The 14,061-nt window shown below is 41.4% G+C and overlaps 1 protein-coding gene across 4 annotated transcripts in view; it reads left to right on the top strand.

Moving 5' to 3' along the window:
* The window catches only part of ECPAS (Ecm29 proteasome adaptor and scaffold), a 114,418-nt gene extending 101,029 nt beyond the window's left edge, over positions 1-13,389 (top strand). For all 4 annotated transcript variants that reach the window (XM_070055536.1, XM_070055535.1, XM_070055538.1 and 1 more), the window contains 8 exons: positions 1,872-2,080; positions 2,888-2,931; positions 3,027-3,219; positions 5,218-5,356; positions 7,286-7,391; positions 7,578-7,666; positions 11,228-11,299; positions 13,102-13,389. In XM_070055536.1, the coding sequence (XP_069911637.1) occupies positions 1,872-2,080; positions 2,888-2,931; positions 3,027-3,219; positions 5,218-5,356; positions 7,286-7,391; positions 7,578-7,666; positions 11,228-11,299; positions 13,102-13,241 (992 nt within the window). In that variant the 3' untranslated portion in view covers positions 13,242-13,389. The remainder of the gene's footprint in view (positions 1-1,871; positions 2,081-2,887; positions 2,932-3,026; positions 3,220-5,217; positions 5,357-7,285; positions 7,392-7,577; positions 7,667-11,227; positions 11,300-13,101) is intronic.
* Positions 13,390-14,061: the final 672 nt, after the last annotated feature.

The following is a 14,061-nucleotide window of genomic DNA, read 5'->3' as shown; positions in this document are numbered from 1 at the left end:
CTTCTTGGGAGCCACTGCTGGAATTTTTTATTCATAAGCTCCTCTATTGCTACTTCCTCAGGACCTTAACAACATTCATCATATTTAATTTTAAGCCCATTGGAATAATTAAGTTCTCAAGGTTGACCCCTGAAACTTTTCTCTGTGCTTGCTCATCTCAGTCTACAGGGGGAATAAAAACTCAAATTAAGTAGAGCTTTACTTGTAGTTGGGAATATAATAGTGATTTTTTATTGCCTTAGCGTATATTTTAGTTTTTAAATTTTTGCTTCCTATTTTTTTGTTTAAGATTTATTTATTTATTTATTTGAAAGTCAGAGTTACACAGAGAGAGAAGGAGAGGCAAAGAGAGAGAGAGAGAGGTGTTCCATCTTCTGGTTTACTCCCCAGTTGGCCGCAATAGCTGGAGCTGTGCTAATCTGAAGCCAGAAGCCAGGAACTTCTTCCGGGACTCCCACGTGGGTGCAAGGGCTCAAGCACTTGGGCCATCTTCTACTGCTTTCCCAGTCCCTAGCAGAGAGCTGGATCGGAAGAGGAGCAACCGGGACTCAAACCGGTGCCCAAATGAGATGCTGACACTGCCAGGTGGTGGCTTTACCTGCTACGCCACAGCATTGACTCCTTGCTTCCTATTTCTTTTTAAAAAAGGATTTACTTAGTTATTCAAAAGATAGAAATATAGAGGAGAGGGGCCAGTACTGTGGCACAGTAGGTTAATCCTCTGCCTGTGGATCCGGCATCCCATATGGGTGCTGGTTCTAGTCCCGGCTGCTCCTTTTCCCATCCAGCTCTCTGCTATGGCCTGGGAAAACAGTAGAAGATGGCACAAGTCCTTGGGCCACTGCACCCAAGTGGGAGACCTGGAAGAAGCTCCTGGCTCCTGGCTTTGGATCGGCGCAGCTCTGGCTGTTGCGGCCATTTGGGGAGTGAACCAACGGAAGGAAGACCTTTCTTTTTGTCTTTCCCTCTCATTGTCTGTAACTCTACCTCTCAAATAAATAAATAAAAATCTTTAAAAAAAAAAGAAATATAGAATAGAAAGAGGTCGTCTATCCACTGGTTTGCTCCCCAAATGGCCACAGTGATCAGGGCTGAACCAGGTAGAAGCCAGGAGCCAGAAGCTTCATCTAGGTCTCCCATGTGGGTGCTGGGGCCTGAGGACTTGGACCATCCTCTGTTGCTTTCCCAGGCACATCATCAGGGAGCTGGATAGGAAGTGGAGCAGCTGGGACTTGAACAGGTGCCCATATGGGATGCCAGCACTGCAGGTAGAGGCTTAACCTATGCCTCAGCGCCAGCCCTACCTCCTTATTTTTTATAAATTTGAAAAAAAGAAGTGTATTCCATCTTCTCATCTACTCCCAAAATGCCTGGAACATCTGGGGTTGGGCCAGACCAAAACTAGCAGCCTAGAATTCAGTCTCCCATGTGGGTGGCTGGGACCCAAGTACTTGAGCCATCACCCACTGTCTTCTAAGGTGTGCCCTGGCAGGAAGCTGGTTTGGAAGTAGAGGCAAGACTTGAACCCATGCACTCCAGTATTGGATGTGAGCATCTTAAGTGGTGGGCCAAATGCCTGCCTCAGGGTAAAGTTTCTCAGATGTGTTTTTCCCCTTGACATATATTAATAGATGATGACCATTTACATAACACCCTCCTGCAAATGTATGCAAGTTCTTAAAGTTGTTCTGTTGTAAAAAGAAGTTACAGCACCACTCACTGTCTTTCCCTTTGAGAGGGTGGCATGTATTTTAACTGTGGAGAATTACTGCTTTCGACTGATGGTCACTGACTTTTATTCAGGCTTAGAAAATTCAGTTAATTTTTCTTGTCACTTACAAGTTATTTTAACTTTACTTTTTAAAACCTAGGTTCCTTTGGTGGCATCCGATTATACCTGCAGGAGTTGATTACCATTACCCAGAAGGCTTTACAGTCTCAGTCCTGGAAAATGAAAGCCCAGGGTGCAATTGCCATGGCATCAATTGCAAAACAAACCAGCTCCCTAGTGCCTCCCTACCTAGGAATGGTCCTGAGTGCACTGCTGCAAGGCCTGGCTGGGAGAACGTGGGCCGGGAAGGTAAAGAACCATTCGTGCCCTGTTACATCACAGGGTTCCTGAAACGCTTATGACTCCGTTTTGTTTTCTATAAACGGGTGCACTTCATCTAATTAACTGTGATAGTTCATCTGAAAGTGTAACCCGTGTGTCTGACTAATACAGAGTAATGATGGAGATTGATTTATTTCACATATTCAGCCTCCAAGTTGTTTAAACCAGGTTGTCATTATTTTGTGTTTGTTGGCATTATGATCAGGTCCAGGCTGGGCATAAATGATTAGCAAGACAAGCTTGTTTCACACGTAGGGCCTGTAAGTTAGTAGCAGTCATTCTTCCACAAGGGCTGTAGTAAGATACATGCAGTGGACAGTCTGCAGGGCACATGAGCTTGTGGTAGCATCTGAATATAATGAAGAATCGCATGTAGAAGTCAGTGGTGGCCAATGATGCGGAGTTGTCTGATTCCTTTATCCAGTATCTTCTTCACATGTGTCTTACTCTGTGGTACTTGTGCCCGTGTGACCTGGGTCACATCTGTTCACTTGGCCTTGAGGGGGATGTCAGCAACTCATGGGGAAGTGGAATCAAAAGATAATGTGCATTTCCAAGAACTTTCTGAAGACCCTTCCTAGGAAATGGAGAGCATCCGTGGTTGGGAGTCAGAGTCAGTGGGTGTGCCTGTGACAGTGAAGTGCGTTAAGGATAAGATGACTCTTGTGAATTTCTGTTATCACAGTTACTAACTATTCCAAGTTGAGTGAACATGGAGAAAGTGTAAATGACATGTTTGAGTTAATGCTATTTTGTCTTCTACCAACTCCTTAGGAAGAGCTACTGAAAGCCATTGCCTGTGTGGTGACAGCTTGCAGGTAACTGTTCTATCCCTCAAGATAGCATTGCTTAAACGGAGCCTGAACGCTTCAGCCTTTATTAATGGTTTTCTTATTTTTTGTGGATCGTACAGTGCAGAGCTAGAGAAGTCCGTGCCCAATCAACCCAGCACGAATGAAATTCTTCAGGCTGTTCTGAAGGAGTGTTGCAAAGAGAATCTCAAGTACAAGATTGTAGCAATCAGCTGTGCAGCTGATGTCTTGAAGGCCACCAAAGAAGACAGATTCCAGGAGTTTTCTGACATTGTCATACCTCTCATAAAGAAGGTAATAATCACTTATATTCTCTCTCGTCTGGTTTATACTTAAAAAAAATTTTCCTGTGTCGTGAGTGCTTGTTTTATTAGTATTAGTTTAGCTGCAAATAGCAGAAAAATCTCAAAATATCATGGGCAGTTTGTCTCTTACTAGTAGTTGGGGGCCTCACAAAGTCTTCTGGGATTCTGGCTCCTTGCAGCTCCCAACTCCGCCATCCCTGGGGAATGGCATTGTCCTGTCTTTGTTCTCAGCAGGTGCTGGCAGAGGAGACAAAGCAGTCACAGTGGATGTGTCAGTTCTTTCTTAAGGAGAGTTCTGGAAGCTGCCTTCTGGTACTTGGTCATATCACATTGGCCAGTGCTTGGCCATGTGGCCACCCTTGGTGGCAATTGAAGCTAGGGAAAGGGGCAAGTGGATTTGTAGTATCGTAATGACCTTTGCCTTGGTGTGTCTGCAGAATCCACCCCAGTTACCTTAGAGAGTGAAGACAGGAAGCCAGTGTGTCATGGCGATTGCCTCTGCTGTGCACTGAGGGATTTTGGTTAAAACAAAACAAAACTGGTGTCATTTGGAAAATGAATACTCATGTTTAAAGGTTGGACATTGAGAGGAAGAAGAATGTAGTTTACCTATTTGTGAAGCATTAACTATTTGAAATTGCATTTGTAACATTTTTGTTGCAAATTTGCAGTTGTTTCCTTTCAGTAATTAGGCTGCTTAGATAATTTGTTACATGCATAATGACAGTGGATGGATTTGGGAGACTGGTGTCTTAGTAGGTTCTGTCACCAGTTGTCTGGATGAGTTGCTTCTGGCCTCTGTTTCCCTTTACCTTAAGAAAGAGTTTGGATTTAGGTCATTACCAAGTTCCTTCCATCTTTAATTCTCTGATTCTAAAGCAAGTCTTGGGCTCAAAATACATGCACAGTATTTTTTACTTTTCTTTTTTTTTTTTTTTAAGATTTACTTATTTGAAAGGCAGAGGCAGAGGGGCAGAGGCATCTTCCATTTGCTGATTAACTTCGCATTTGGCCACAACAGCAAGGGCTGGGCCAGGCTGAAGCCAGGAGCCCAGAACTTCTAGGTCTCCCACATGGGGGCGGGGCCCAAACACTTGGGCCATTTTCAGCTGCTTTCCCAGATGCATTAGCAGTGAGCTGGATTGGAAATGGAGCAGCTGGGTCTTGAATGGGGCCCATATGGGATGGTGGTAGCTTAACCCACTATGCCACAATACTGGCCCCATTTTTCACTTTTGTTTACAGATTTCTTTAAGATATTTTTCCTAAATTAACTAGAGATACAGTATCCTGTTACAAATTCTTGTTATAAATAGGTAAATTGTGCTAGAGAACTTAACATTTAATTCTTGAATTTTTAAAAAATTCTTTATATTTATTTGAAAGAGAGGGAAACAGAGATTGTCCATGTGCTGGTTCACTCCCTTAATGCCTACACTAAGCTGGACCAAACCAAAGCCAGGAGCCCTGAACTGAGACTGGACCTCTCATGTGTGATAGGGATGTGGGTGTTTGGGAGTGTATTATCAGGAAGCTAGAATTGGAAGCAGGGCTGGGACTCAAAAAACCCAGGCATTCTGACCTGGGATGTGGGAGTCCCAGGCAGTGACTTAACCACTACACCCAATGCCTGCCCCTAGCAGTGAATGAACTCTCCCACACTGGTACCCTGATTGCTTTCTTTTCTTTTCTTATCTTTTTCTTTTCCTTCTTCTTCTCTCTCTCTCTCTCTCTCTCTTTTTTTTTTTTTTTACATTTTAAGCTTTTATTTAGTGAGAAAGATGCACAGGAGAATGAGGGCTTTATCTAATAGAGAGAGGTAAATCTGGGTTCATATCGAGCACCAGGGACCAGCCATGTGGAAGAGCATCTAGCCCTCCTGGCTAGAGGCCAGGGCAAGGAAGAGAAGAATTGCTTTTATAGTATAGTATATATCTTTAAAGGAGGAAATAATTAAATTTTTCTTTTATTTCTTTGATAATCCTAGAACTCACTGGAAAGCACTGGGGTCCGGACAAGTAAAAATGAAGATGACAATGAGAGGGAAAGGGAACTCCAACTGGAGTGTTTGCTGGGTGCCTTTGAGAGTCTGGGCAAAGCCTGGCCCCGAAACGTGGAGACTCAACGTAAGCCCCAGAGCCTGCATTGAAGAAGTGCTATAACCAGAGGTTACTTAATGAGAGCAAAGATTTTCTGTATGACAAATTATAATTATTGTTTCTTGTAGAACTTGGTTAATCAACTGAGAATTATCCACTATAAACTGCACTCCCATGTCAGCAAATAATCTCATCAATCACTGTATGACTTTGCTAGGGCTATTGTAAGGCTCGCTTAAGCAGAAACTGTTTTCTCATAGTTCTGGAGATAGGTATTTGAGATCAAGATGTGTGTAGGGCTGGCTTCTTCTGTGGCCTCTCTCTAAGGCTTATTCATGGCCTTCTGCCTGTGTCTTCCCCCTGCGTTGTCATCTTCTCTCATAAGGACACCAGTTACATACTCCTGTAAACACCTATCTTCTCATATCTTCTGAGGTCCTAGGGGTTAGGACTTCAACACAGGAATTTTAGGGGACACAATTCAGCCCCTGAGAACTATGATACATTTTATACAGATTTATAAGAAAGTTCTGTTACTCTTCTTATGACCCTGAATCTGTTCTGAGGAATCTACAGAACTTACTGGTGGGATCTCTTCATCTCAAAATTGTTGGCCTTCCTACCAGATCTTCGGTGAGCAAATGAAATTTGTCTCCCTGAGAAACTCACGATTCCTTGATGTCTCCATTATTGGACATGTATTTCCAGAGGCTTAGATGAATAGCACTAAGCCCTTGTTGGAGGATGAGGTTGTAGTTTGATGGGAGCCTTACACTTAGGTGGATGCTACTCTTACTCTTGTAAGTTGTGTTGGGTCCCACAGTGCATGTCACTGAACCTCTCAGTGTTCTTGAAGTAGTATAAAAATACTGTTGATTATTTGTGACTAACTATGTCTAAAATCCGACTTAGGGTTTTATTTGAGCTGTCACTCTTTGTGAACTTAATTACTTGCTATGTTTAAAACATGATTGCTGTATAAACACAGGAAAGATTTCTCAGCAGATGCACATTTTAAGTGGTCTTATTTGTTGGTACTATGTTATGGACTGCAGTGGAAGTCCAGTTATTTGACACTGTTAGGACCTGTTTTCTTCTACTTGATAGGTAGAGAAAGTAAGGAATCATATTTAAAAAGATGATATAATTACAAAGCAGCTTATTTTAATAAATGACATAGAAATTGCTATCTTTTTGCCAGTTATTCAGAGCCAGGGGCTTTCTTTTGAGAATTTACTGTTACAGATTGTCTTCTCATTTGTGTCTTACTCATCACGTACAATTTCTGTTTTTGCTTTTTGAAATAGAAATCATAAACTTTTAGAAAAGCAATCCAAGTGCAGAATTTTGTTTAACTGCTTCCCTCATCTTTACATTTGTTTGAGCCCTACTAAAATTCTACAGCATTTAAGAAGTAACTCCTTTGTCAAGCTTTGTACTCCTGACCTGTCAGTTAGCATAATATTAATTGTGTAATTATACTAACAGTTGCAGTTGGCTTAACAAATTAGTGATAATGGAGTATTGCCTTTGTAAACCTGCAGTTTGCTGCATCTTGGGCTTATCTAGAGAGCTGGCCTCCAGAACTGCTTTCTTCCACTGTCTCCTGGGCACAAGGGAATGTGGTTGAGGTGCTGTCTCAGTTTCATTCAGGGTGGGATGCTTTGAAAGCCAACATTTATGGACAGCTACATGGCACCTGGGTGGGGGTTTGTGGTCAAGGACATTTTATCTGTTAATTGGGTACACCGTCATGCTGAACTTCCCAGAAACGTCATGGCTTTAATTAAAGATACTGCCTTAATCCCCACTCACCCTTCTTCTCTCTCCCACCCTTCCCCTCTCCCTCCTCTAGTGCGCTTCCTTTCCCTCTGTCTGTCCATTCTTCATTTGCTGTGTCTCTTAATCCTTCCCATTCTCCCTCCTGATCTGTCCCACTTTGTCTCTTTTCCGCAGGTTGCTACCGTCAAGAGCTGTGCAAGTTGATGTGTGAACGGCTAAAACTCAGCACATGGAAGGTGCAGCTAGGGGTCCTGCAGTCAATGAATGCCTTTTTTCAGGGGTAATTTGCTTCATGGTTACGGTTTTAATTTTACTCCTTCCTCTTGTCAATGAAATTCTTGTAGGGTTTTAAGCTAGTAGCTAAAACGACTTGATAAAATGATACATACTGATAGAATTTGTGCCAGAAGGTCTTAGGGTGATGCTTGGTGATTAATGTTTGTGTTTTGCTTTTTGAATTCTGTAGGTTAATGCTTTTAGAAGAAGAACATGCAGATCCCGAGGCTTTGGCTGAAATTCTCCTCGAAACTTGTAAATCAATCACACATTCTTTAGGTGAGTGTACTCAACAGACCTTGATAAGGAGGTCCTAATTTTATTTTTAAATTATATTAAAATTTATTTATTTGAAAGAAAGAGACAGACAGGCAGAGATCATCTGATGCTGGTTCCCTCCCCAGATGCCTGCAGTAGCCAGGGCTGAACCAGGCTTGAAGCCAGTCCAGGTCTCCCACATGGGTGCTTTCACCGGCTGCCTCCCAGGGCATGAATTAGCAGGAAGCTAGAATTGGAAGTGAAACTGACTCAAACCTAGACACTCTGATTTGTCATGCAAGCATCCCAAGTGGTGTCTTTTTTTTTTTTTTTTTTTTTAAGATTTTATTTATTTGAGAGGTAGAGTTACAGACAGTGAGAGAGACAGAGAGAAAGGTCTTCCTTCCGTTGGTTCACTCCCCAAATGGCCACAATGGCCAGAACTGCGCCGATCTGAAGCCAGGATCCACGAGCTTCTTCCTGGTCTTCCACGTGGGTGCAGTGGCCCAAGGACTTGTGCCATCTTCTGCTTTCCCAGGCCATAGCAGAGAGCTGGATGGGAAGAGGAGCAGCTGGGACTAGAACCAGCGCCCATATGGGATGCCAGTGCTGCAGGTGGAGGATTAACCTGTGCCATGGCACTGGCCCACAAGTGGTGTCTTGACTGCTGTGACAATGCCTGCCCCAAGAGTCCTAATTTTAAAGCTAAGGGAGTGAGCTTCAAATGTCCCCTGCTCTTGTCCTAAACTAAATTTCTGGAACAACTACTGAACTTTCCTACTTAATAGAATCTATATGTATCCCTAAGATTGAAATACTATAATCTGGAATTATAATAGAATGTGAGCACCTAGTTTTTTTATTTATTTTATTTTTGAGATTTAAAAGTATTTATTAGAATCAAGGACCTCCAGCCAGAGCACTGTAGAGGGGGGCTTCCAAGAGATGAAAACCCAAAGAGACTAGTTGCAGTCAGCTTTTTAAGTACAATTTTGAAGGAAAAAAAAAAACAAAAACAAAAACCTGACAATCAGATTGGTGTTCAGTTACTGGGCGGGGACAAAAACCATCAAAAGACCTCATTTACAATTCTCCATTCTGTCTGGCCAGCTAAGGGAGGATAGATAACTTGTTTTCACAATAAGCTGTGAGCTCAGAAAGAGCTCCCTTATGATTCTCATGGTAAATTTGGAGATTCTGAAAGAGAGGCCTGTTTGTTCTTGCTAAAGATAGTTTTGGGGAAGGAATCAAATATTGTATACTCCAAATTCCTTTGGGATCCCCTATCTATTAACCCATCTGAATCCTCACATTCCCTCCTCCCAAAGATGGAAACCCTAACATCTGTTGGGGGAACTGGGTGATGATCAATCTGGCTGCTTCACTCTGAAAAGGGGCATCTTTGGGAAGGGGAGTCAGGACAGGTTCCAGCAGGAATGGCTTCTCTATGGGGATGCAGAGAGCACCCAGTTTAGAAAAGACTTTATGACAAACACTTCATAAAATTTCAGATTTATAGAACATCTGCAGCAGTGGACATAATACTAGTATATACTCTACCCAGATCAGCTGTGAACATTTTGTCTCATTTGCTTTATCACTTGGCCTTCTGTAAATGTACACACTTTTTTTTTTCTGAATCAGTTGAAAATAGGTTGCTTACATGATGTTATATCTTAATGTTAGCCGTCGCAAAGCACACTGGACACGGGAGTAAGGGAAAGGGTTTATTGGGGAACACCCTACAGACCAGAGTGAAGGGGCAGCGAAGGAAAAAGAGAGAAGGAGACTGTGAGAGAGAGATAGAGGAGGGAGAAGAGAGAGGAGAGAAGCCAAGAGAGCGCAGGAGAGAAGGGCCAAGAGCCGAGAGCCCAGAGGAGAAGGCTAGAGAGAGGAACCGAGAGAGAGCAGGAGAGAAGGGCCAAGAGAGCACGTGTGCAGGAACAGGCCCTTTTAAGACTTTGCCTGAGGGCGGGCAGGGAAGCAGGAGCATAGGAATCCCATTAGGATGGGAGTGGAGCCTAGCTCAGGTAGCTGGGCCATGCGGCCACCTGGCTACAACTGTGCCAGTTTCTTAACACATGATACCCCTAGTGCTAAATTCTTCAGTGTACAGTTACCAGGTTTAGGATGTGTAACATGGACACAGTATCACTTACCAGCCATGTCCTTTGTTTTCCCCCCTCTACTAAGGAATTCAGTACAGGATCATTCAATGATTTTAGTTGTGATATCTTCTTAGTTTCCTTTAATCTGTAACACTTCTTTAGCCCTTTTTATATGGCATTGATAAACCTGAAGACGAAAGTCCTTTTCCCTATTCTTGAAAAAACAAAACAAAATATTTCTCATTGGGTATTTGTCTGTTTCCTGATGATTAGGTGCAGGTTATAAATTCCCAGTTGGGAAACTGCACAGGACATGTTGTTGGCCTCACATCCAAAGGCACACATTATCTGTCTGTGTTCATTGTGATCTGAATTTTGATTTCCTGGTTAAAGGACTGTTGATTGTCTTCTTTGTATAGTAAGTAGCAGCATGGTGGAACACACTTTAAGGCCATTCAGGTAATCTGCTGCTCCTTATAACTGTGTCTAGCAAGGGGCTGTGAGAAGACACTTAGAAGACAATGCACATAGGTCTCGATTTCAAACTTGGTTCTCTAGACTTGGCATTCATTGATAGCTCTCTTCTGAACCAGTTTTTACGAAGATAATTCCACTTGTAGCACTTTGTTTACATTTATCATTGGGTAGTTGACATTCTGTTGTAGGTAATATTTTTCTCCCCTGTATTTATCTGGTTAACTGCTATTGATTCATGGCTTCCTTCCACTCTCCTCATCTCCCAACGGATTATGATTAGTTACTTAATTTGTTATTCAGATTGTCTAGCTTTGGCCAGTGGGAACCCCTTTAGGCTGACTCTGCTGTCCTTTTTAACAGGTCACCATCATTCTCTCTAGCACTTCCTTCCCTGCCTTGGGCTTGGTGTGGGTTAAATTTTTTGGTGAAAAATTTTCTCTGTGAACTAGCTGCTGTGTCAGAGTAGACTCCAAAGGAGCATGTTTCAGCTGCAGTTATTGGAAGTAGCCTGATTTTATGCAGAAAGAACCAGTAACTAACAAACTTGATGTTACAGGGTTCCAGGTGTCCCTGCAATGGCTTTAATATTGAGTTGTGTAATGCTCTTTGGTAAAATGAAGAGAGTCATGCAAACCTAAAGACCATTTTTAGGTGTGAGATGGAGATGACTTTGTTTGGGATAGTGTATTTTGATTTCCTCCCTCTAAAGTTGGCCCTTTGTTGCCATTCATGGTGGCATATATTGGTATATATCGGGGGGTGTGTGTGTGTGTATTTGGCTGACAGGTCTATCTCCCCCACACACCTACAATAGGAAATATGGACATGACACATTTTGAGTATTTGGTGATAATTAGCCAAGGGAAACCTACTTAAAACAGATTTATCTTCTCATGGAGTGATAATTTCTGAACACCTTTCTTTCAGTAACACTAATTTAATCTTGGAGGTTCTATTTTTTAAGGCATTCATATGAACTATATGATTTTGTTCTTAGAAAATAAGACCTACTCATCTGTGAGAACAGAAGCTTTATCTGTGATAGAATTACTGCTTAAAAAACTTGAAGGTGAGTTCTTGATAGTTGTAATTGGAAGGCCAGTCATGCAGGCCACTTTATGACATATGTTTTAGAAATTTTTGTTTTCTGTATTGCATATAATCTAAAATACAAGTTAATAAATCAGGGAGGAATTTGGAAAATTTGTGAATAATGAAATTAAAAGATAACTTTATATTGGTACAAAACTTGAAATTCACACATAGTTTTTTTTTTTCCTTCCAAATATTTATTTATTTATTTATTTGAAAGGCAGAGTCACAGTGAGAGGCAGAGGTAGAGAGAGAGGTCTTCCATCCGCTGGTTCACTCCCCAAATGGCTGCAACGGCCGGGGCTGTGCTGATCTAAAGCCAGGAGCTTCCTCCAGGTCTCTTCCACTGCTTTCCCGGATCATGGCAGAGAGCTGGATTGGAAGTATAGCAGCTGGGACTTGAACTGGCACCCATATAGGATGCCTGCGCTGCAGGCGGCGGCTTTTCCCGCCACGCCATGCCATACATAGCACTGGCCCCAGTTTTGTTTTATACTATGCATTTTCTGTGAACTTTTTGAGGACTCCCAAATACACATATAAGAAAAAAAATGTATAAAGCTGAAACTATTACATTTTACTGAGTATTTAAGTTTGGTACTCTTTTACTTTATATACTTTTAATGTATTATTCAGCTTTAGTTATCTCAAAGTAATAGCTTTTGTTTCACTCGTGAGTTGTGACTTAATCTTAGTTAATTATAGGAGTGTTGACTGCGGCATAGTGGTGTTTGCATGTAAATAAACAAGCTGACATACGAAGAAGAGGAGCTGGGAAAACATTTTAACAGTTGTTTCCCTGAGTCATTAGATTTGATAGTAGCAATTTTCGTAATATTATTTTACTTTTTTGGAGTTTTCGTTTCTAAGTCTTATCAAGAAGCAGGTTCCTCTGGTGGTCTGCTACATCAACTGTAAGAGAACTGCTGGCACTTTCCCCATTGATGTAACTTACTCATTTGAAAGGAAGCCTCTTTTTTGTTTGTTTTGATCCCCTGAATTAAGACTGGGAAGATGGAGCAGTGGTCTCTACCACCTTGTATATTTGTTGTTTCTCCTCTCTTTGCTTAGTAATTAAAACACCTCTCTGAGGGCTCCATAAAGCAGACCTTTATACCTTTCATTACCTGTATTTTTTTTTTTTTTGTTAAAGAAGAGGTGAGTACTTCGTTATAATCCCAAATTCTCGAGTTGCCAGATGTGTGCTAATATATTCTTGATGGGAACAGTGAAGCTCAAAGGTTAATAAGCTGCTTGCTTGAAGCCACATCACTAGAAAAGGACAGAACCTTGTAAATAAGATTGAAGATTTGATGCACTATTTTCTAAATTTTTCAATATGTATAAAGTGCTCAGATACTTTTCTTGACGAATAATAAAATGTTTACTTAAGTTGACTTTGCAATTGTGTAATTTTTTAAAAGATTTTTTTATTGAACATATTTTATAAAGTGGCCTTTTGTTACTGTTGAAATGACTGTTTTGCTACTGTATGTGTTACATTGTTAATACTTCCCATTTTCCTTCAGGATGGTTTATTTCTCCTGGTCCTGCCCATACTGGGGCAAGGGGATGAAACTCCCGATGTGCTTTCAGGCTGTTGTCAGTAATTGGTTTTTAAGATACCTGTTAAACCTGAGGTTGTTAGAGGCTTATCTGTTATCAGGGGATTGCTTTATGTTTTGGGACTAGGGTATATGGAAGAGTTTTAATTTCTCTTCTTGTTCTGTAAGGCTTCTTTTTTTTTTTTTTTCCCTCCATTCTTTCTTCTTCCATTAGAATCTAAACAATGGCAGAGTTTGACATCTGAATGCAGAGTGCTCCTGATTGAGTCTTTAGCCACTATGGAGACAGACAGCAGACCAGAGCTGCAGGAGAAAGCATCGTTACTGAAGAAGACACTTGAAAATCTGGAATAAGTTAAAAGGGGAAGACACAAACAAGTGCCATGTTCCTTGGGAGTTGAGATGGTGGCATACTTTGACAAACCAAGTGGGGAAAAGTAAAGATTAATCTGTAGCATGCATCATTCCTTGGCTGAAATAATAATAAAAGAAGAGCCTTAAATTTCGTTCCTTATTTGCTTTATTTTACTTGATATTTTGAAGTAATGGCTGAGTGAGCTTATGGAACCTTGGATGTTTGAGAGATGGTTGTAAATGCGACTGGCAGAACTAGTTATTAAAGCTGCTACTAAAGGTATTAATAGAGTTGCAGAGGAAGTTGGATAAAACTTAAAACTGCATCCATGTTGAATAAAATTATTTCAAGAAGGGATCCTATAAATTATTTAGTTTAATTCCCTTCTTTTATACCTGAGAAAATATGCTCCGAGATGATGTAGCTTCCTTTCTTAGGCCGTGCTGTGTCCAGAGCTGGTGTTTGATGTCCTGAATCGCACAGTTTACTTTACAACCTGCTGCAGAATCCGTGCTGGCGCTGCAGGCCACTCCCACTGTGGCAGTCCTCACGCCAGAACCCAACTGGCCCTTGTCATCAGAAGCTGGTATTGCCTTGTACTGTGTTTAGGCAGCTGGTTTTTAGAAAACAGTTGTTTAGCAGCTTCATGGGTTATTTCCATGTAATTCTGAATGAAGTCCTCTTATAGACACATGGAAAGAGATTTGGCCAAAATTGCTCATTCTGACTTTGTATCTATGGCTGCATATTTTGCAAAACCAAAAACAGTAAAATCAGAGTCGCAGACTGCCTTTATTTTATAATCTCAAAACTGTAGTG

This window comes from Oryctolagus cuniculus, chromosome 1 (genome assembly GCF_964237555.1).
Source record: "Oryctolagus cuniculus chromosome 1, mOryCun1.1, whole genome shotgun sequence".
In the NCBI taxonomy this organism is placed as follows: Eukaryota; Metazoa; Chordata; class Mammalia; order Lagomorpha; family Leporidae; genus Oryctolagus; species Oryctolagus cuniculus.
This window is presented reverse-complemented; position numbering and strand designations above follow the sequence as displayed.